Source organism: Myotis yumanensis, unplaced genomic scaffold, assembly GCF_028538775.1.
Source record: "Myotis yumanensis isolate MYYU_CA2020_CCGP unplaced genomic scaffold, mMyoYum1.0.hap1 SCAF_1, whole genome shotgun sequence".
In the NCBI taxonomy this organism is placed as follows: Eukaryota; Metazoa; Chordata; class Mammalia; order Chiroptera; family Vespertilionidae; genus Myotis; species Myotis yumanensis.
In genome coordinates, this window is record NW_027223752.1 from 118,080,199 (window position 1) to 118,101,721 (window position 21,523).

Consider the following 21,523-nt stretch of genomic DNA (forward strand, 5'->3'; position numbering starts at 1 on the left):
AACCAAGATGGCGGCCGGCTGCCAGGCAGCTGAAGTGAACAGGGAGGCTTGCTTGCTCCAGTGACGGAGGAAGCCAGGTTCCCCGCCTGCCTTGCCGGCCTCTCAGCTGCTCTCTAAGAAACATTGTTACAAATATAGAAGCTAAACAAAACCCCAGAAACCTGCTTTCAGTCAGCCGGGATCTCAGAGCTGGAGTCGCAACAAAGTTTCAAATACAAAAGGTAAACAAAGGCCAGAAACCTGCTTTCAGCAGCCGAGGTCTCAGAGCTGGAGCCGAGCCTCAGAGCTAAAGACGGCTCTCAGTTCCAGTGACAGCCATAGAAGGTAAATAAATGCCAGAATAAAAAAGAAAAAAGAAATAAAAGAGAGGTTGGGAGCTTCAGTCACCCGCCAGCCTTAAAACGGCCCTCAGCCCCTCACCCAGACTGGCCAGGCACCCCAGTGGGGACCGCCATCCTGAAGGGGGTGTGACCAGCTGAAAACAGCCATCATCCCCTCACCCAGGCTGGCCAGGCACCCCAGTGGGGACCCCCACCCTGAAGGGGGTGTGACCAGCTGCAAACAGCCATCATCCTCTCATTCAGGCTGGCCAGGCGCCCCAGTGGGGAACCCCACCCTGATCCAGGACACCCTTCAGGGCAAACCAGCCGGCCCCCACCCGTGCACCAGGCCTCTATCCTATATAGTAAAAGGGTAATATGCCTCCCAGCACCAGGATCAGCAGAGCAGCGAGGCCTCCCAGCACCGGGATCAGCGGAGCCACAAGGCCTCCCGAACCCGGGATCAGCGGAGCCGCGACGCCTCCTGGCACCGGGATCAGCGGAGCCACGAGGCCTCCTGGCCCCTGGAGCAGCATGACAGGGGGCAGCGCCCAAACCCCCTGATCGCCCTGTGGCTCTGTGTGTGACTGGGGGTGGGGCCACAACCTCCCTATCTGCCCTGCTCTGTTCGTGACGGGGGAAGGCGCCCCAACCCCCTGATTAACCCTGCTCTGTGCCTGATAGGGGGTAGCTTCCCAACCCCCTGATCGGCCCTGCTCTGTGTGTGACAGGGGGCGGCGCCCCAACCCCCCAATCGGCCCTACCCTGAGCGTGACTGGGTGGCATCACAGCCTCCTGATCCGCCCTGCTCTGTGCGTGACAGGGGGCAGCGCCCCAACCCCCTGATTGGCCCTGCTCTGTGCGTGACAGGGGGGAGCTCCCCAACCCCCTGATCGGCCCTGCTGTGTATGTGACAGGGTACGGAGCCCCAACCCCCCTGATGAGCCCTGCTCTGTGCGTGACAGGGGGCAGCGCCCCAACCCCTTGATCAGCTGGCTCAGTATGTGACAGGGGTGGCGCCACAACCCCCTGATCCGCCCTGCTCTGTGCATGACAGGGGGTGGTGCCCCAACTCCCCAATCAGCCCTGCTCTGAGCCCGACCAGGGGCTGCGGGGCAGGCACCTAGGGATTGGGCCTGCCCTCTGCCACCCGGGAGCGGGCCTAAGCCAGCAGGTCATTATCTCCTGAGGGGTCCCAGACTGTGAGAGGGCACAAGTGGGGCTGAGGGATACCTGCCTGCGCCCCCCCCCCCCCCCCCCGCCACCGCCAGTGCACAAATTTTTGTGCACCGGGCCTCTAGTCTATATTTAAAAGCCTAAGTGACAGTTATAATCAGAATGATCGGTCAACCAGTCACTGTGACGCGCACTGACCACAAGGGGGCAGATGCTCAATGCAGGAGCTGACCCCTTGTGGTCAGTGCGCTCCCACAGCCAACCTCCTGTGGCCAGTCAATGTCCCCTGGTCTCTCCCCACAATCTGCTGGCCTCCCAATTGGCCCAATTCGGGGATCGGCCGGCCAACCTCCCACAGCCCCTCCCCCTGGCCACCCCAGCTGCGGTCCCTCACCCCTGGTTGGCTGCTCTGACGGCCCATCCCCCCTCCTCCCACTGGTCAACTTCCCACAGCCCCTCCCTCTGACCAGCCCGGCCTTGATGGGCCCCAATTTGGGGCAGGGCTGGATGGCCAACCTCTCATGGTCCCTCCCCCTGGCTTGCCGGCCCCCATTGGCCCCAATTTCTGGCCAGGCCGAGGGACCCCACCCATGCATGAATTCGTGCACCGGGCTTCTAGTGTCATTATAAAACAGTAAGAGACAAAAGTACTCTCTATTGTGTCTGTGAAAGTAGCTTTTCAACTGATAGTTGTACAGCAAACACTGAGGGAAACCACATCAGAGATGCTCGGGAGAGAGATTTCAAGAATATGAAACTTGATGGAGTACCTACTATGTTTGAACATGTTGAGAGGAGATATACACAAATGGGGAAACTATGGAGAAAAGTAAGCAAGTATAGAATAACATTTATTAACTCTAGAAAAAAAACAGGTTATGCAGGGAACTACATGTTTTAGCTGTGAATATTATTTACATAATAAAAATAGTGAAAATTACTGAAAGAAAATACTGTATATTGATCTAACTAAAATTATGATATGATTCTATTGGCGGCACATCTGTGCTTGTGGAAGGTGTATAAATATGTGGTGGAACATGCTTAATCATTATCTGTGGCTATGAATATGATAGCAATGTAAGTACAATAAATATTGATAGAATCAGTTAAATTAATTCAAAAGCATTCTCTTCAGGGAGTAGAAAAGGAATGTGAATGGCAGAAGATTGCTATCATTTGTAATGAGCCTTACAGAAAATTTCTCCTTATGCTATGTGGACATATAAGTTTAATAAGAAGCTTTTAAAAAAGCGCAAACAAAAGAAAAAAGATCATGGGCTTCAGAACCCATAGATAGACCTCATTTTACCTTCTAGCTTCATCAGCCCTCTGAGTCTCATTTGCTCATGTGTAAAAGTAAGGATAATAATGCTTATTTATCACAGTACATTTGACCCTTAAACATGGGTTTGATCTACTTGGGTCCACTTAATATGCACATTTTTTGCAATAAATACATATAGTACTGTAGATATATTTTCTCTTTCTTATGATTTTCTTAACACTTTCCTCTAGCTTACTTTATTGTAATAATACAGTATATAATACATATAACAAAAATTATGTGTTAATTGACTGTTATCAGTAAGGCTTCCAGTCAACAGTGGGCTATTGGTAGGTAGTTAAGTTTTTGGGGAATCAAAAGTTATGCACGATTTTCATCTGCACATCGGGTGGGTGCCCCTAACCCTCATATTTGTTGTTCAAGGGTCATCTGTAGTTATGAAAATTACACATATCATATATAAAACATAATACCTGGCTTTTATTAGATGTTCAAAAAAATTTATTAACTCAGTGAATATATGAAGGAACAAACTAATGTACAAATAAGTCTCCTAGTTTGGGGTGAAGACAATTGATATATAGTCAGTAAATGTGAGCTGTTATTATCTCAAGGTGTTGCCTTGATCTATATATATATAAAGAGCCAGGGTCTGTAACATCCAAAACGACCAAAGGCTTGACCCAACACCAGGCGGGGGTGGGCGGGGCGGGGCCAGGCGGGCGTGGTGAGGTAGCCTCCAGCCTGGGCGCCCTGCTGCCTCCGTGGTTGACTCCAGCAGGACCTGGGCCCTCCCCTCTGTGGACCAGAGGCCCTTTTTCTGATACCATCATGTTCCCAGGATCTCTCAGACTCATTTGTAGAAGTCAGGAAACACTGCGTGTGGTCATCCCCCCTTGGGGACTCCAAGGGTTGACAGCAAGGGTGGGCTTCTGTGGGGTCCCCTCTGTTATGCAATCCAGGATCCCTACATCCTAATATTGATTCTGGCAGGACTTGGGCCGGTCCTCTGTGTATCTGAGGTCCGGCTCCCTATACTAACGCCCCCGAGTCTCTGAGACCCGGATGCAGAAATTGCCTGTTGTCATCCCACCCTGGGGACTCCCAGGGCTTACACTGGGGGAGGGCTTTGGTGGTGTCGCCTCTGTTGTGGTATACAGAGTCCCATTACTGTTTCCTTAGGGTCCTCCACCTTGACTCTGGCAGGACTTGGGCTGGTCCTCTACGTATCTGAGGTCCTGCTCCCTATACCAAAGCTCCTGAGTCTCTGAGACCCGGATGCAGAAATCGCCTGTTGTCATCATCCCGCCCTTGGTGGGATGATTCTGTTCTAGGGTCCAGGGTCCCTCCCTGGGAAATTTTGACATGGTTAAGATGACCAGGAAACCACAAAACTCCTAGCACAGTTATGTAACAACCAACCCCATTCACCAAAAGAAGGTAAAAGGAAGAAGCCCTGTTAACCCAGGTCCAGTGTCCAGGATTAAAGGACCACACCCAAACTTCTCCTCCTCTTCTTTAGTGGCATCTCCCCAAGACTCCCTGGTCTTGCCTGGCAGATTCTATCCGCAACCCATACTTTTTCTCATGAAGACTTTTTTCCCTTTCATCCCAGCCATTTCCCAACAAACCAATGTCCTTCAGTGCTCACTCTGTTGTCCTTCCAGGTACTAAAGACATCCATGGGGGTGAAAAGATGTCTTTAAGGGAGTTCAAGGAAAGGAGCCTTTTCAAAAATTCCTACCCATTCAAGAAAACCTACGAAAGCTATAAAGCCAACAATATGTGGCCATTATCACAGGCCAAATGAGGAACTGAATAAAAATGATCCAGAAAAAGACCAAGACAATGTAGAAAAATTCACCTCGAGTGATAACTTGGGCAGCCAGTAATTTCAGAGCAAGGCCAGAGACCTCAGAACTATCTATGAAGTCTCTGAAGTCTGACCCCAAGAAATGCTGACAGTGTGGAAGCCAAATTTTACACCTACAGGGTACACCAATAGTGATGATTAAAATAAAATTGATAAGTGGTTCACTTCTAGTGTAAGCATAATTTGCAGACAATTTTTATTAAATGTATGGATAACATCTATACTAATAAAAGGGTAATATGCTAATTAGACTGGGAGACCTTCCGGACAAAGCCATGGTGGCGGGGCTGAGGCAGAGGCGGTTAGGGGTCATCAGACCAGGAGGGGAGGGCAGTTGGGGGTAATCAGGCCGCCGGGGGGGGGGGGCAGTTGGGGGTGAGCAGGCCGGCAGGGGGAGCAGTTGGGGGCAATCAGGCAGGCACGCAGGTGAGTGGTTAGGAACCAGTGGTCCTGGATTGCAAGAGGGATGTCCGACTGCCGGTTTAGGGCCTAAACTGGTAGTTGGACATCCACCGAGGGGTCCCAGATTGGAGAGGGTACAGGCCGGGCTGAGGGACACCCCCCCCCCCCCCCCGCATGAATTTTGTGCACCAGGCCACTAGTTTATGTGATAAAAAGAGTATGTCATTGCAAAGAATGAGGCAATATAGCATAGTAGGTGCGATTTGCAATTTTGTCACTCACTAGGTGTGCATCCTTGGGAAAGGTACCTACTGGTTAAGCTTTCAGTTTTTCACCTGTAAGATGGTTATAATAGTTTGAAAGTAAGCTTGTAATAATTGTAACAAGTAATCCTATACAAGCACTTGGTACTGTGCCTGGAGCAAGATAACAACTCAAGTTAAGTGGTGGCTTTTTAAAATAATATTGATGACTCATGAATATAAAAGAGTAACATTAAACCCTTTGTTACATAATGGTAAGAGGAAAGATTCAAAGTCGTATCTGTATCATGATTACAAGATGTGAAAATAGATATGCATATGGATAAATACTGGAAGGAAATTACCCCCAAAATGTAAACTAATATGTTTTAGAGTGATGGCATATCAGTGATTTTTTAAAAGTATTTTCATTCTTGTTATGTTATCTATACATTAAATCCTAGCTAGAAGAAGGACAGGAATGAAGAGATAACCACTTTAAGAATTAGAAAACCTGAGTTGGAATCCTAATTCCACTGCTTTGTAGCCATTTATTTTAGGAAATTATTTAATGTCTAGGTCTTATTATTTCTGTGTTGTAGGTGAGGAAAATATTTACCTTTCAGATAAAATTTAAATGTGAAATTAAAAATTAAGTATGATTAAATTTACATGTGAATATTAAATGAACTAAGGAATACTTACAATATTGCTTAAAATGGTTATAAATATTATCACTGGAACTGGCTGATTTCCATTTTGACTTTTATTTTATTTTATTTTTCTAAATAGACCTCAGAAAGCGAGGATGAGATTCTGGGCCAAAGGGAAACAAGGGGAGAAGAAGACCACCAGAGTGAAACCTGCCACCCAGTCGGAGGTTTTACCGCTCTTGGCTGGCTCAGATATGATTCCAATGCATCAGTTTCCAGATGGTAAAAAGGGACAAAGGGGGGGATTGTCTTTGTAATTCCTGTTTACTCTTTCTGAAAGTTTGCTATTTTTCTAATATCATAATGGCAATCCTGTTGGTTACATTTTCTACTGAGATAGGACCAGGATTATGAAATCCTTCCTTAACTAAAAGATAATTATGTGGTACAAAATGGTGAAGCAACAACTACTTTAAGAATGGTTGAATCTTTGGTTAGCCTCATTTTTTTAAAGTATTAAAATTTAGTCCTCATACACTCACAAATATATATTATTAGTAAAAATAACAGCAGCTCATATTTGAGTGCTTACTATGTATAAAGCACTGTACTAAGCATGTATGCATTAAATCAGTTGATCCTCACAACTTTTTGAGGTAATATGATTATTATTCCTAATTTATAGATGAGAAAACAGGCACAGAGAAGTTATTTGCTTATATACATATAGTAATTGGCAAAGCTGAAATTTGAATCTAGGCAGTCTAGCACCAGAATCCACATTCTTAACCACCATGGTGCATATTAAGTAACTACCATATGTCAGTGCCTGGAACTTTATAATGGTAGCTGTTATTTTAACTTTTTAGACATCAATCATAACATATTTGAAAGTACCCAACAGTTAGTTCATCTGGCTTTTTGAAATGATAGAATTACTAACTCTCTAAGGATTTCAGTAACCCCTCTATTAGATTACCCCGTTCTTCCCTTTGCTTAAGCATGTTTTTTGGTTTTTTTATTTTTTTTAATAAATCTTTATTGTTCGGATTATTACAATTGTTCCTCTTTTTCCCCCCCATAGCTCCCCTCCACCCGGTTCCCACCCCACCCTCTGCCCTTACCCCCGCCGCCACTGTCCTCGTCCATAGGTGTACGATTTTTGTCCAGTCTCTTCCTGCACCCCCCGCACCCTCTTCCCCCCGAGAATTGTCAGTCCACTCCCTTTCTATGCTCCTGATTCTATTCTATTCACCAGTTTATTCTGTTCGTCAGATTTTTTTATTCACTTGATTTTTAGATTCACTTGTTGATAGATATGTATTTGTTGTCACTTTGTTCATAATTTTTATCTTTACCTTTTTTTTCTTCTTCCTCCTCTTAAAGAATACCCTTCAGCATTTCATATAATACTGGTTTGGCGGTGATGAACTCCTTTAGCTTTTTCTTATCTGTGGAGCTCTTTATCTTTAAATGATAGCTTTGCTGGGTAAAGTAATCTTGGTTGTAGGTTCTTGGTATTCATCACTTTGAATATTTCTTGCCACCCCCTTCTGGCCTGCATAGTTTCTGTTGAGAAATCCACTGACAATCGTATGGGTACTCCCTTGTAGGTAACTGTTTTTCTCTTGGTGCTTTTAAGATTCTCTCCTTGTCTTTTGCCCTTGGCATTTTAATTATGATGTGTGGTCCTCTTTGGATTCCTTTTGTTTGAGGTTCTCTGTGCTTCCTGGACTTGTAAGTTTATTTCTTTCACCAGGTATGGAAAGTTTTCTGTCATTTCTTCAAATAGGTTTTCAATATCTTGCTCTCTCTCTTCTTCTGGGACCCCAATAATTTGGATATTGGTATGTTTGAAGTTGTCCCAGAGGCTCCTTACACTACCTTTATATTTTTGGATTCTTTTTTCCTTTTGCTTTTCTGGTTGGGTGATTTTTGCTTCTTCGTATTTCAAATCATTGACTTGATTCTTGGGATCCTCTAGTTTGCTGTTGGATCTCTGTATATTCTTTATTTCAGTCAGTGTATGCTTAATTTCTAATTGGTCCTTTTTCATGTCCTTGAGGGTCTCACTATATTTCTCGGAGGTTTCTAGAAGATTCTTGAGTAACCTTATAACCGTGGTTTTGAACTCTACATCCAGTAGTTTGCTTTCCTCCATTTCTTTCATTTATGACCTGTTTCTTTGTCTCTGCATTTTGGCTGCTTCCCTGTGTTGATAGAGTGGCTTTGTGTGCTAGGTGTCCTATAGGGCCCAGTGGCTCAGCCTCCCTAATAACCTGAGGTGGACACTCATGGTGCACCCCTTTGTGGGCTGTGTGCATAGTCTTGTTGTAGTTAAGCTTTGATTGCTGTTGGTATCACTGGGAGAACTTCTGTGCTGGAGACATCCTTACGGGGCAGGACTTGCTTCAGTGGGGCTTTGGCGCTCACTGAATCAGCCCCCTAAGTGTGTCTCTTATGGATGTGAAGAGTTGTAATATGGATGGTCTCACTCTGACCACTGGATCTCCAAGGAGGTGCAAAGTCAGCCACTGCCTGAGGCCACCCTGCAGGAGCTACAGAGGGATCTCCAGATTCTTCCTCTATGTTTGGGGTTTGGAGATGCCCAGATGAGGCACAGCTGTGAAGCAATGCAGGCTGATGACGAGCCTTAGGCCTTTTTTGAAGCTCTGGGGTTCTCTGACCCAGCTGCAGTTTGACAGGTTTTTAGGCGGAGAAAGGCCAGGCCATTGGTATGAAAAAGCCTCTGCGCACAGCTTGGGTGGGGTTGTAAATTGGGTGGGGGAGGGTCTCAGGGAATCACCAGGGCAGAGCAAACAGCAATGGTTGCCTGTCCGCCCGCTCCGGATAGGTCCCTGGGTCTCTGTGTCCTGTGGCTCCATGCAGGAACAATGACCGGTGCAAGCACCTCTGTGAGAAAGCCGCCCTCACGTTCCGGCCCAATGCCAGTCTAGTTTCTCTCTGTATGAGTCTGAGTTCAGAGCAGTCGGGAGCTTATCTCCCTCCCGATTGACAAAGACAACAGTGTACCCAGATGCCAGCCCCTTTCGCGCACACCTCCGTACCTCCGCTCTTCCACACCTCTGCACCTCCTACCGGACTCAATGTGCTTTTCTCTTTCCTTCTAGTTGTAGAATTTCCACTCAGCCAGCCTTCCCACAGTTCTGGATGATATTCGTTTTGTCTTTTAGTTGTAGTTTTAATGTGGTTGTGCGCGGCAGCAAGTTCAGGTGTATACCTATGCCGCCATCTTGGTTGTCTCTGCTTAAGCATGTTTTAAATTACTATATGTAAAGAGATCAGCTATCTTCAGTAGGGATATACATCAAAGATGAGTATGCACTGGGTAAAATACCAGTATTGAATAAAATGGAAAGAGGTCCTAGGAAGAAAGTTATTATCTCTTAAAGAAAGATACAACAGAAGCAATTACAATAAATAAATAAAACTGTTAATATATATGATAAAGGGACAAGGAGGACAGATCATTAAGTTCCACATAGGGCCCTAGCTGGTTTGGCTCAGTGGATAGCATGTCAGCCTGCAGACCAAAGGGTCCCAGCTTCAATTCTGGTCAAGGGCACGTTCTTTGGTTGCAGGCTTCTCCCGGGCCCGGGCCCTGGTCAGGGCATGTGCAGGAGTCAACCAATCAATATGTTTCTCTCTGTCTTTCCCTCTCTCTACCACTTTCTCTAAAGATCAATGGAAAAACATCCTCAGGTGAATATTAACAAAAACAAAAAAGTTCCACATAGTCCACATAGTCCACTGTGTGTCAGACAAACTGATAAGGATAAAACCAATAATGAATTAAGTGAATACTACAAGTTTAGTTTGGAAGATTAGTTCCTTTCTATTACATTACTAACAGGAACAGTTTCATATATCTTATCTGGTTTATAGAAATCATTCTAAATTTTCCATTTTTCACAGTTATTTCCTTCGTTACTAATTCCCAAAAAGAAAGATTAAAACTCTTTAATTGGAGCATATATTAACAGTCTTTATTGTCTATTTGCTCCATAGGGATATGTGTATAAAATTTAAGATTGTAGCTTTTTATTTTGAATACTAGAGGCCTGATGAATGAAATCTGTGCAAGGGACTTGGCCCCCGCCACTGCGGCAGCTGCCTCTGTCTCGCCCCCCGCCACCATGGCTTCGTCTGGAGGGTCGTCCGGAAGGACGTCCAGTCTAATTAGCATATTATGCTTTTATTATTATAGACTAGAGGCCCAGTGCATGGGGGTGGGGGTTGTCCCTCAGCCCAGCCTGCACTCTCTCCAATCTGGGACCCCTCAAGGGATATCATCCCTCTCACAATCCAGGACTGCTGGCTCCCAACCGCTCACCTGCCTGCCTGCCTGATTGCCCCTAACCACTCCCCTGCCAGCCTGATCAATGCCTAACTGCTCCCCTGCTGGCCCGATTGCCCCTACCTGCCCTCCTCTGCTGGCCTGGTCGCCCTTAACTGTCCTCCCCTGCAGGCCTGGTTGCCCCTAACTGCCTTGCCCTGCCGGTCCGGTCACCCCTAACTGCCCTCCCTGCCCACCTGGTCGCCCCTAACTGCCCTCCCCTGCAGGTAAGGTCGCCCCTAACTGCCCTCCCCAGCAGGTCTGGTCACCCCTAACTGCCCTCTCCATCAGGTCTGGTTGCCCAAAACTGCTCTCCCCTGCAGGTCTGGTTGCCCCTAATTGCTCTCCCCTGTAGGCCTGGTTCCCCCCAACTGCCCTCCCTTGCAGGCCTGGTTTCCCCTAACTGCCCTCCTCTGCCGGCCCAGTCACCCCTAACTGCCCTCCCCTGCTGGCCTGATCACCCACAACTGCCCTCCCTTTCAGGCCTGGTCCCTCCCAACTGCCCTCCCCTGCCAGCCTGATCACCCACAACTTCCCTTTCCTACCTGCCATCTTGAGTTCACATGGGGGTGGCCATCTTGTGTGTTGGAGTGATGGTCAATTTGCATATTACTCTTTTATTAGATAGGATATTTTTATTGATTTCAGAAAAGAAGGGAGAGGGAGAGAGAAATAGGAACATCAATGATGAATCATTGATTGGCTGTCTACTGCTTGCGCCACACTGGGGATAGAGGCTGCAACCTGGGCATGTGCCCTGACTAGGAATTGAACTGTGACCTCCTAGTTCATAGGTTGACACTCAACCACTAAGCCACGATGGCCGGGCAAGATTGTAGCTTTTTAAATATCTTTGGGTAGAAGTTTATTAAGGTAGCCCTTGTTTTTAATGGTGAAATAGGATTATAAACAGTTACTTTAGTAATTATTATTTCTTTTATTATAAGAAAGATCATTAACTTTACTAAATGGAATACTTATATATCTAGGTTATATAATGGAATTAAAATCAGTTGATATTTGTATATACTCGTATCCTATATCTTTGTAATTTTTATTCTGGCATCATATCTGAGGTTGGGTTAGTCACACTTCTGCCTGAGGTGGAATTGGCATTTTTTCCCAATATCAGAATGAGCTTTTTTTTGTTAGTCCTCACCCAAGGATATATTTTTCCCATTGATTTTTAGAGATAGTGGAAGGGAGGGGGAGAGATAGAGAGAGAAACATCTATGAGAGAGAGACACATCAATTGGTTGCCTCCTGCACACACCCCAACTGGGGTCAAGGTGAGAGCCTGCAACCGAGGTAAGTGCCCTTGATCAGAATCAAAACCATGACCTCTCAGTCTGTGGGTCACTGCTCTAACCATTGAGCAAACCGGCTAGGGCCAGAATTAGCTTTTAGATGGGATGAGGATATATCATTGGAGAGAGGGTAAGGTGAATACATGTGGGGAAACAAACAAATATGTGAAATGAGAAGGGGCCAATATTCTTAGAAGCCCCAGGTAGGGTTTTAGAAATCCACTATAGTTCTAGATTGTAATGAACTCTACGGAATCCAGTTTCTTTGGTGTAAACAATTGTAGAGAAAATCTGTTGTGTTTTCTAATATATAATATTATATTATATATAAAACAAAGCCAAGTTCATTCCAGGAATTCTCTGGGAAATTCAGACAGTTATGTGGAAGATATATAGGAAAATCCCAAATGCAAAAGAGATCGAAGTAGAACCAAGTTCAGATATTATTACTGAAGCATTCATGGCTTTAGCCCCTAGTTGAAGCATATATTATTAGCAGTCTTCATTGTGTATTTGCTTCATAAGGATATGTGTATAAAAGTTAAGATTGTAGCTTTTTAATTATCGTTGGGCAGAAATAATAATCAAACTTCACTTGTTTGTTCAAGTTTTATAGAGCTGGATGTTCTTTCAAATAAATTCAGTAAAATTATGACTGGGTTAATAGCATTTAACATGCTAGTGTGATTTTTGTACTCTTCTTTCTTTTCCTTGGCACTGGCTTCAGTTCTATAAGATACTTCCATTCAGGTTTTCAGTATCAGACCTTAGGAAGACAGGATAGATAGCATTTTTATTGAAACGTGGTCATTCTTGCCCGGATGTGGTAGATCAGTTATTGAGCATCAAACTATGAACCAGAAGATCAGAGTTCGATTCCCAGTCAGAGCACTATGCCCTTGTTGCAGACTCCATCATCAGTGTGGGAGGCAGCTGATGAGTGATTCTCATCATTGATGTTTCTATCTCTCTCTGTCTTTTCCTTACTCTATGAAATAGGAATATATTTTTTTTTTAAAAAAAGAAAAGTGGTCATCTTGAATACATTTTATGTACAAATGTGCAGTCTGGATTTACTGTTTAACTGCCTGGCCTCAAACATCATTGTTATTTTGCTTTTCAAATATTTACATGTGTTTCTTACAGTGACTTACTAAAGGAACTTAAAAAGAAGGATGTGGAGATTTTATTATTTTTACTAAATTTCTTTTCTTTTTGGCTACTCTCTGTTGAATTGTAGAATTAGCTCAGTATCACCCAACACCTCCTTTGAGCCCAGAATTGCCTGGTAGTTGCCAGAAGGAGTTCAAAGAGAACAAAGAGCCCTCTCCAAAGGCAAAGCGCAAGCGAAGTGTGAAGATCAGCAGCCTGGCTTTGGAATCTATGCATTGGCAAAATGACTCTGTCCAGATCATAGAAAGTGCCAGTGATTTAAAGAGCATGGATGAATTTCTTCTGAAAAAGGTATACTTTGAATGCTGAGTTAGGCTCCTGAGCAGCTTTGACTATGGAATATTTGTATATATCAGGATATGGTCCCTAGAGATCAGGGTGACATATTAGATGGTCTTTCCTTTTCGAAAAAGGTGTAAATAATATAATATACATTAGTCGGTCTGGGTAAACAGAATTTTACTTTAACTGTCATGTTATATATTCCGTATGTGAAGATGAGGCTTGTTATTGCATACCATACTTGAAGTTGTTTTTCTGGTAGAACTATAGAATCATAAATGTTAGAAAGGACATTAGAAAATCATCTAGCAATAATAAAACTTTGGCTGTTTAGTCGTGCTTTTACCTATAATAGAGTGGTTTGCACTTTCAGGACAGTCATATGTGTTCACGATTTCATTTACCTCTTTTCAATTACTTGATTCAGTACAAAAACTCTTTCTGTGGTCCCCAGATGAATGACCTAGATAATGAAGACAGCAAGAAAGACACACTAGTGGATGTTGTATTTAAAAAAGCCCTGAAAGAATTCCGGCAGAATATCTTCAGCTTTTATTCATCTGCATTGGCGGTAATTAGTATATATTTTGTAGCTCAACATAGAAAAAATTTGTCAATACTGTAGAAGATAATACAGAGGCCATGTTCAACTAGAGATTTATTTGGTTCCTTGTTTTTGTTTTAGGTATAGCTAGGGAAAAGCATACTGACTGTTCTCAGATTAGTAGCTTCCTCAAATTTCCTTAAGTAGTTTTCTTTTTCTCCCTCCTGGGTATATTTTCATCTTCCTAAGATATTGAATTTAAATATTCTAGATATTACCCAGGGACTCTACTATTTTGACTTTTCATAATCCTTTAGTTCTAGCTTCTAATTCTTATATGTGTGGAATTATTATATAGTTTTTTCCAGTAGTTTTGTTCACTGATTTCTACCTATCAGTTTATATCACTTTCAGATTTACTTTATGCTTTCATATGATATTGGTTGTGTTTTAGAAAATTTATATTATAATGCCAGACTATAGGAGAAAGTCCAAGGACTTTTTCAAATTACATTCTTTAAACTGTTTAGTATTTTGCTAAAATTTAGCAGGTTTTACTCAGCAGATATTTCACAGTATAGTAGGAATTTACATCTATAAGTACCACATGACCTCCTGGGCATGCCCATTAGAAAGTTTATCAGGTTCCTAATTTTTATTCTGAATATTAACCCAATGCAAATTGAATCAATCTTCTATATGAAAGAATTTCTTCCTAAAAACCTTAAATTTCTTCTTTTATTGCTTATTAGATAGATGATGGGAAAAGCATACGGTATAAAGACCTCTATGCACTATTTGAGCAGATTCTGGAAAAGACCATGAGACTTGAGCAGCGAGATTGGAGAGAATCTCCAGTCAGAGTTTGGGTCAACACTTTTAAAGTGTTTTTAGATGAATATATGAATGAATTCAAGACTTTGGATTGTATACCCCCAAAGGTAAATATGGTATATTTTGATTTCTTAAAGGATTCAGTTATTAACTCTGCTTAAGAGTCTGTTTGAGACATCTGGTATTTGAGAAAAATATTACAGTGAAATGTCAACTTAGCATTACTTGAGATTTAACAAACTCCATTATGTCTTACAAGTTCATCAGACCATATTTTCTAAATATGTCATTTAATGCATTAATTAGTACATTCTTCACTGAGATAAAATATAATGTGCCCTCAAGATTATACCTTCAGCTTTGATAGAGGTCATTACATGAATTTTCTTTTGTAAAATAGTGGTTGAAGGTATGAGTCACTGTATCATCTAGTGACCTTTACATGAGGATCCACAAATTATATTTCTCCTTGAATTAGGTTTTAGGAAAATGTATGTTTCTGGAAATCTGTAGAACAGTAATAATAATATTTATTAAGTACCAGGAATTGGTCTAGGTCAGTGGTTCTCAACCTTCCTAATGCCGCGACCCTTTAATACAGTTCCTCATGTTGTGGTGACCCCCAATTTCATTGTTACAAATTGAACATAATTAAAGCATAGTGATTAATCACAAAAACAATATGTAATTATATATGTGTTTTCCGATGGTCTTAGGCGACCCCTGTGAAAGGGTCGTTCGACCCCCAAAGGGGTGGCGACCCACAGGTTGAGAACCGCTGGTCTAGGTGTTTGGTGTTTAATTCTTGCTTCAGCCCTATTAAATAACTATTATGAAATCCATTTTACAGAGGAGTAGCAGGCTTAGAAAAAGTTATCAATGTGTTTCCTTTTAGTATCCCAGCTTAAATAATTAGCTGGGATACTGAATTATTAGGTATTAATATTATCTAATTATTAGGTATTAGGAATACTATTAATCCTTTTTGTTATGTTACATTTTATTTTCAATTATTCTGGTTATATGTTTTTAGATTTACAAACTACCTTAAATCATTTTTGAAGTAGTCAGATACAAATAAATCCTTAGAAGTTCTTCTGTTCTAGATCTAGGTTAAGGTCTTTGTTATGCAGAAGATTTTTACTAGGCTTATACAGTGTTTGTTTATAATTTTAAAAGGTTAGGCTTCAATTGTTCTATACTATGGTTATCAGGAAATGTCATATGTAAAAGAACTTTTTTGTGTTCCACAAAGTTTTTTATATTTAGCTCTGGGATAGAGAGTTTTCTAGAGCCAAAATAGGGAAAATGCAATCTTTGTCATTAGTAATCATTTAATTAATGAGTAAAATAAAATCTTTTAAATTAATATGGTGTGGTCTCTGGACAGAACTGAGGTTTAAAGAGAAAATAATTTCTAAAGTATCCTTTCATTCTGTTGTTTTTATGAATATTGTTTTAGCAAACTTCAAATTTTATCACATTTGCTTACTCTATTACCTTTTGAGCAAAAATCTTAGCATTTGCAAAGAAGTAAGAAAGTATGTTGGTCTTTGTTATATCACAGTTTTTATATTTATTTCCCACCAGGTGCCAAAAACAGAAAGAAAGAAAAGAAGGAAAAAAGAAACTGATTTAGTAAGTCATAGTCTTTTATGTTATAAAAAAGGTAATTTTTAGACCAGCAGTCTGAAGCATATCATACCATATTTATGTGGCTATGTTTAAGGAATAAGTTCATCAGTTGCCTATAATGTAATCATTTTTGGCTTTAAAATATTTGGAATGACATGTGGCTTTGTCTTTTGTGATTTGACTTGTTATCAGTGGTGGCTCCCTAAAATGGCTGGCTGACTTCAAACCTACTAAACTGTGTGATAATAAATGGGTATTGTTTTAAGCTGCTAAGTTTATGGTAATTTGTTACAGTAGCAATAGAAAACATATAATAGCTGTGCATAGAAATCTGTTTTACAGCTGTCTAATATTCCTTGCCAGACCTTTGGGTTATTTCTAGTCTTCTGCTGTTACAAACAGTAATGGCACAGTCAGTAACTCTGTGTGTGTGTGTGTGTGTGTGTGTGTGTGTGTGTGTGTGTATGTGTGTGTTTAAGTGTGTAAGTAAGTGGGGGGATATTCTTAGAATTGGAATTACTGGGTCAAAATGCATCTGTTATTTTTATAAATATTGCTTTGTTTCCCCATAGGGGTAATCTCATTTTTCAGTTTCAACAGTAATATCTGAATATGGGTTGTTAAATTTTTAGATTTTTTTGCCAGTTTGATAGACAAGGAATATTGTATCTCCTTATAGTTTTAATTTTATTTTATCTTATTATCAACTAGAGGCCTGGTGCACGAAATTCGTACACTTGGAGGGGACGGGGGCTGGGGGTCCCTCAGCCTGGCCTGCGCCCTCTCGCAGTCCGGGAACCCTCGGGGGATGTCCGACTGACGACTTAGGCCCAAGCCATCAATCGGACATTTTTAGCACTGCTGTGGAGGTGGGAGAGGCTCCCGCCACCGCCACTGTGCTCGCCAGCCATGAGCCCAGCTTCTGACTGAGTGGTGCTTCCCCGCTGTGGGAGCGCACTGACCACCAGGGGGCAGCACCTGCATTGCATGGGATTGGGCTGAAACTGGCTCTCCAACATTCGCTGAGGGTCCCAGATTGTGAGAGGGTGCAGGCCAGGTCAAGGAACCCCACAGGTGCATGATTGGGGCCGGGGAGGGACGCGGGAGGTTGGCCAGCCAGGGTGGGACTGTGGGAGGGCTCCAGGGCGTGTCCGGCCCATCTCGCTTAGTCCTGATCAGCTGGACCCCAGCAACAAGCTAACCTACCAGTCAGAGTATCTGCCCCCTGGTGGTCAGTGCACATCATAGCAACTGGTCAACTATCTGCCCCCTGGTGGTCAGTGCATGTCATAGTGAGCAGTTTAGCAGCCTTAACATATCATTAGCATATTACACTTTGATTGGTTGAATGGCTGACTGGACACTTAGCATATTAGGCTTATATTATCTGGATAGGATGAGTTTATCTCTTTTTATGCTTAAGTACCATTTGCATTTTTCCTCATGTCCTGTATGTTTATGTTCAATACCCATTTTTCTATTGGGGTTTTGGTCTTTTCTTTCTCAATTTCTAGGAATTTCATATATGAAGCAGATTACCTTTTGTCTGTGATATAAGTTGCAAATATGTTTTCCCATTTTGTCAGTTGTTTTTTGACCTGTCCTTTGATGTTACTTGCTGTATAGATTTTTACTTTTACAGAATTAGACTTACCAATCTTTTCTTTCATAGGCTCTGAATTTAGAGTCTCAATTAAACTTTCCCCTACTTAAAGGTTAAAAAGAAATTCTAAATTTTTATCTTCTAACATTTTAATGGTCACATTATTTTGCATTTAAATTCTAAGTGGAGTTTATCCTGATGGATAGTATGAGATACAAATGTAATTTTACCTCTTATCAAATCTAATATCATTTATTTAAAAGTCTATCTTTTTGAGATATCACCCTTTTTATGTTCTAATTCCCCTTTATGCATTGATCTTTCTTATTCTGTTCCATTAGTTGCTCTGAATATTCATGAGTTAATTTCACATTATGTTAATTATTAAATTTTTCTTATGTGTGATAGTTGGCAGGGCTAAATCCTCCTTAATTAATTTTCTCTTCTAGAACTTTTCTGGCTATTCCTTCTTGTTTTTCCATATGAACTTTGAATTTACTTATCTAGTTTGTTGAGGCAAAAATATATTAGTTTTTTTTTTTTTGCTTCCCTTATAAGTTAATATAGAACTGACATCTTTATAATTTTGAATCTTTTCACGTCTGTTTTTGTATTCTTTAGGAAGGGTTTTAAAGTTTTTCATATATAGGTTTTTATTATTTCATGTTACATCTATTTCTGGGTATTTTATCTCAGCAGAGAGAATCACTGTAGTTCATAATATGGTGTATATCCTTCTATACTTTTTCTCTACTTATATAAACTCTTTAATCTGGTGGTTTTCAAAATAATCTTCAGGTAAAACTGCTGACAACTTAGCTCAAATCAGGGGTTTCTGGGACACTTTCAGGGATTTTGCAAGATCAAAACTATTTTCATAATAATAATAATAATAACATTATTTTTCTTCTTCACTGAGTTAACAATCATAGGTAAAACTGCTGACAACTTAGCTCAAATCAGGTCAGTTGCTCCAAATGGGAATGGGAAGAATTCAATAGCTGCAAATAATGGTTGTCTCAAAAAAATAAAATCTCTTGTACAATTTAACTGTAAACTGATATAGCCTTTAAAAAACTGTGACAAATACTTATAACAAAATTTATAATTTTAAAGTATACAGCTTAATGTGGTTTAGTAATAGTCATGCACTGCATAAGGACATTTCATTCAATCATGAACTGCACATTCAATGGTGGTCCCATCTATATATATAAAGAGCCAGGGTCCCTAATGTCCAAAATGACCGAAGGGACGACCAGTCGCCTCCCCCCAGCCCATAGGGGACTGGTGAGCTGCGGCAGGCGGTAAACAGCAAACGGCTCGCGCTGGGCCAGGCCCTACCCTCCCCCCACAGGCAGTGCAGCAGGGCCTGTGCCAGGCAGAGGCAGGAGAGGCACATCCCGCACCCTCCCAGGTTCTCAGACCCCCGTGCCAGCATCAAGGCCACAGATGCCAACGCTTTGTTATCTGCTACAACTCCGCGGCCCTGGCGCTGCCCTGGCAGAAGTTTTGCGTGCCTCACTTATCCGGCCCAGGGCCATTTTCTCCATCTACTCTTGCCACCTGCTGCCCGCCCGCCGCTCAGACACCCAAGCCAGGGACTGGCTGCGGAGCGCTCTCAGACGCTCCTTTCCGCCCCCAAGCGTCCGGCAGCGTCTGAGCCCTGGGAGGGTGGGTCTGGGCTAGGGATCCACAGCCCCTCCTCTGCAATGTTCCACCCAGCAGTGGGGGAGGGGGCAGCCTCCCTCCTTTCCAGCTCTGTCACAGTGCAGAGGCTGGGGCGCATCTCTGCCCCCAACACCCTCTGAAACCCTGGGAAGTAGTGCCCGCCAGCCCAACCTCAGGCTCTCCACCCTCACGAGCCTGCACCTGGCTCGCCAAGTGGCTGTTGCTCCCCTCAGCCATCAGCCCGCCAGCATGCGAGGAGAGGAAAGGAGAGCTGAGCAAATGGCCTGTTGTGAACAACTACTGTGTGCCAAGCACTATGCTAGATGCTTTTGCATAAATGCCTCGACTTCATCTAAAATATGCCCCAGGGAAGAAAATCTTTTCTGTTGCTCGTAATCCTCACCCAAGGATATTTTCCCACTGATTTTTAGAGAGAGTGGAAGGGAGGGGGAGAGACACAGAGAAACACTGATATGAGAGAGACACATTGACTGGTTGCCCCCGCATGCACCCTGACCAGAGCCAGGGATCCAGCCTGCAACTGAGGTATATGCCCTTGACCTGAATCGTAGCCAGTTAAGGGCAGGGAGGAAAATTTTAGTGCAAATGAGGAACCTGTGGCTCAGAGATTAAGGGTGATAAATGGAAGAATGCCAATACCATTCATACCTTAAAAAAAAACACAACAAGTTTCTCAAGAGGATACAAATAAAAAGAGGACGAATATGTTTTCCGTCTCCAAGGCTGAAACAAACCTTCATTAAGGGCAGGGTAGACAAACTACGATTTTCAGGCCAAAATTGGCCCACCACTTGTTTTGACACAGTTTGCTTGAAAACAGCCATGCTCAATGTCTGTAGCTGCTTTCAGGCTACAAGGGCAGAGTCAACAGCTGTCACAAAAACCATGTGGCACAAAATCCTTAAATACTTTCTCTCTAGCACTTTACAGAAAAAGTCAGCTGACCCCTGATCAAGTGTAAAAATTTATCAAGCAACTTCTATGCTGTATACTAAGCTTCAGCTAATATGTTGCCATAAACAGGAACTTCATGAAACAAATTTAAATTTTATTTTTATTTTTCTTGTTAATCCTCACCTGAAGATAAATTTTCCACTGCTTTTCAGAGAGAGTGAAAGGGAGGGGTGTAGAGAGAGAAACATTAATGTGAGAGAAACACATCAACTGGTTGCCTCCCGCACATGCCCACAGGGAGGGGGCAGTGCTGGGGCCCATGCTGTGTCACAGATCAATGTGAACTATAGTAAACTTAAAGCAATGGACTTGTCATACATATATCCCTACTGCAGAAATTAATAAAAATAAATATTTAGCAAATACATTTGTCAAAATTATTTAAATGAACCTAAAAACTTTAATATCCTAAAAAATATCATTACCTTTGGATTGTGCATAACAGTAGTCTCTCCACTTGGAAACTCTAATCTGCGGTGCCACTGATTTGTGGTTACAGCTTTTTTATATTCGACCTACAATAATAAAAACAACATACATCCATTAATACAAATCTATATCACATTGAGAAAAAGTGGAAGAAAATTATAACTATGATGGTAGAAGCAGGTGCTGTGGGAGCAAAGGGACCAAAAAAATGGTTATGTCCAACAGCCACCTAACGCCACACATGGTGTGCGATTTAGTCATTGTTAGAACCGAATTTAGTACTGGTGTGCCCCATTTTAAGCAGACCCCCCAAATAGACTTACCATATTGATAATTCACTTTACTACAGAAAGAATGCACAAAGATTCTTGAAATAAGCAGAATATTTTGCATCTCATAGTATGAAACGTTTAAACATCATTAAAAATAATCTGAGTAAAGGTAGTTGATATTAGCAAAATCTAATATACCCAATTCAAAATGTCATTCAGAAATGCATCTACTATGGAAAATCAAAGTATGGGATCTAGGGTTTGGAGAAAGCAACTTTACTCTGCTCTACCTGCTCATCATCTCAGGCTTATGCTTTGCACAATAGTTCCAATAAAGAGATGGAGCAGAAGGAAAAGTAATGCCTCATGGCACTGAAATTTATCAGTTTCCTCAACAAATATTTATAAAAGTTGTATTAACTTTGTGCCTGTATTCTAGAAACACAGTACAGCTCTGTCCCTATCTTCAAAGGGCTTACAGCAGTGG

At 42.3% G+C, this 21,523-nt stretch overlaps 1 protein-coding gene across 10 annotated transcripts in view; it reads left to right on the forward strand.

Moving 5' to 3' along the window:
- MYO9A (myosin IXA) overlaps positions 1–21,523 on the forward strand; it is a 429,988-nt gene that overhangs the window by 355,305 nt on the left and 53,160 nt on the right. For all 10 annotated transcript variants that reach the window (XM_070431053.1, XM_070431061.1, XM_070431045.1 and 7 more), the window contains 5 exons: positions 6,094–6,236; positions 12,859–13,082; positions 13,528–13,644; positions 14,370–14,558; positions 16,042–16,089. In XM_070431053.1, coding sequence (XP_070287154.1) covers positions 6,094–6,236; positions 12,859–13,082; positions 13,528–13,644; positions 14,370–14,558; positions 16,042–16,089 — 721 coding nt within the window. The remainder of the gene's footprint in view (positions 1–6,093; positions 6,237–12,858; positions 13,083–13,527; positions 13,645–14,369; positions 14,559–16,041; positions 16,090–21,523) is intronic.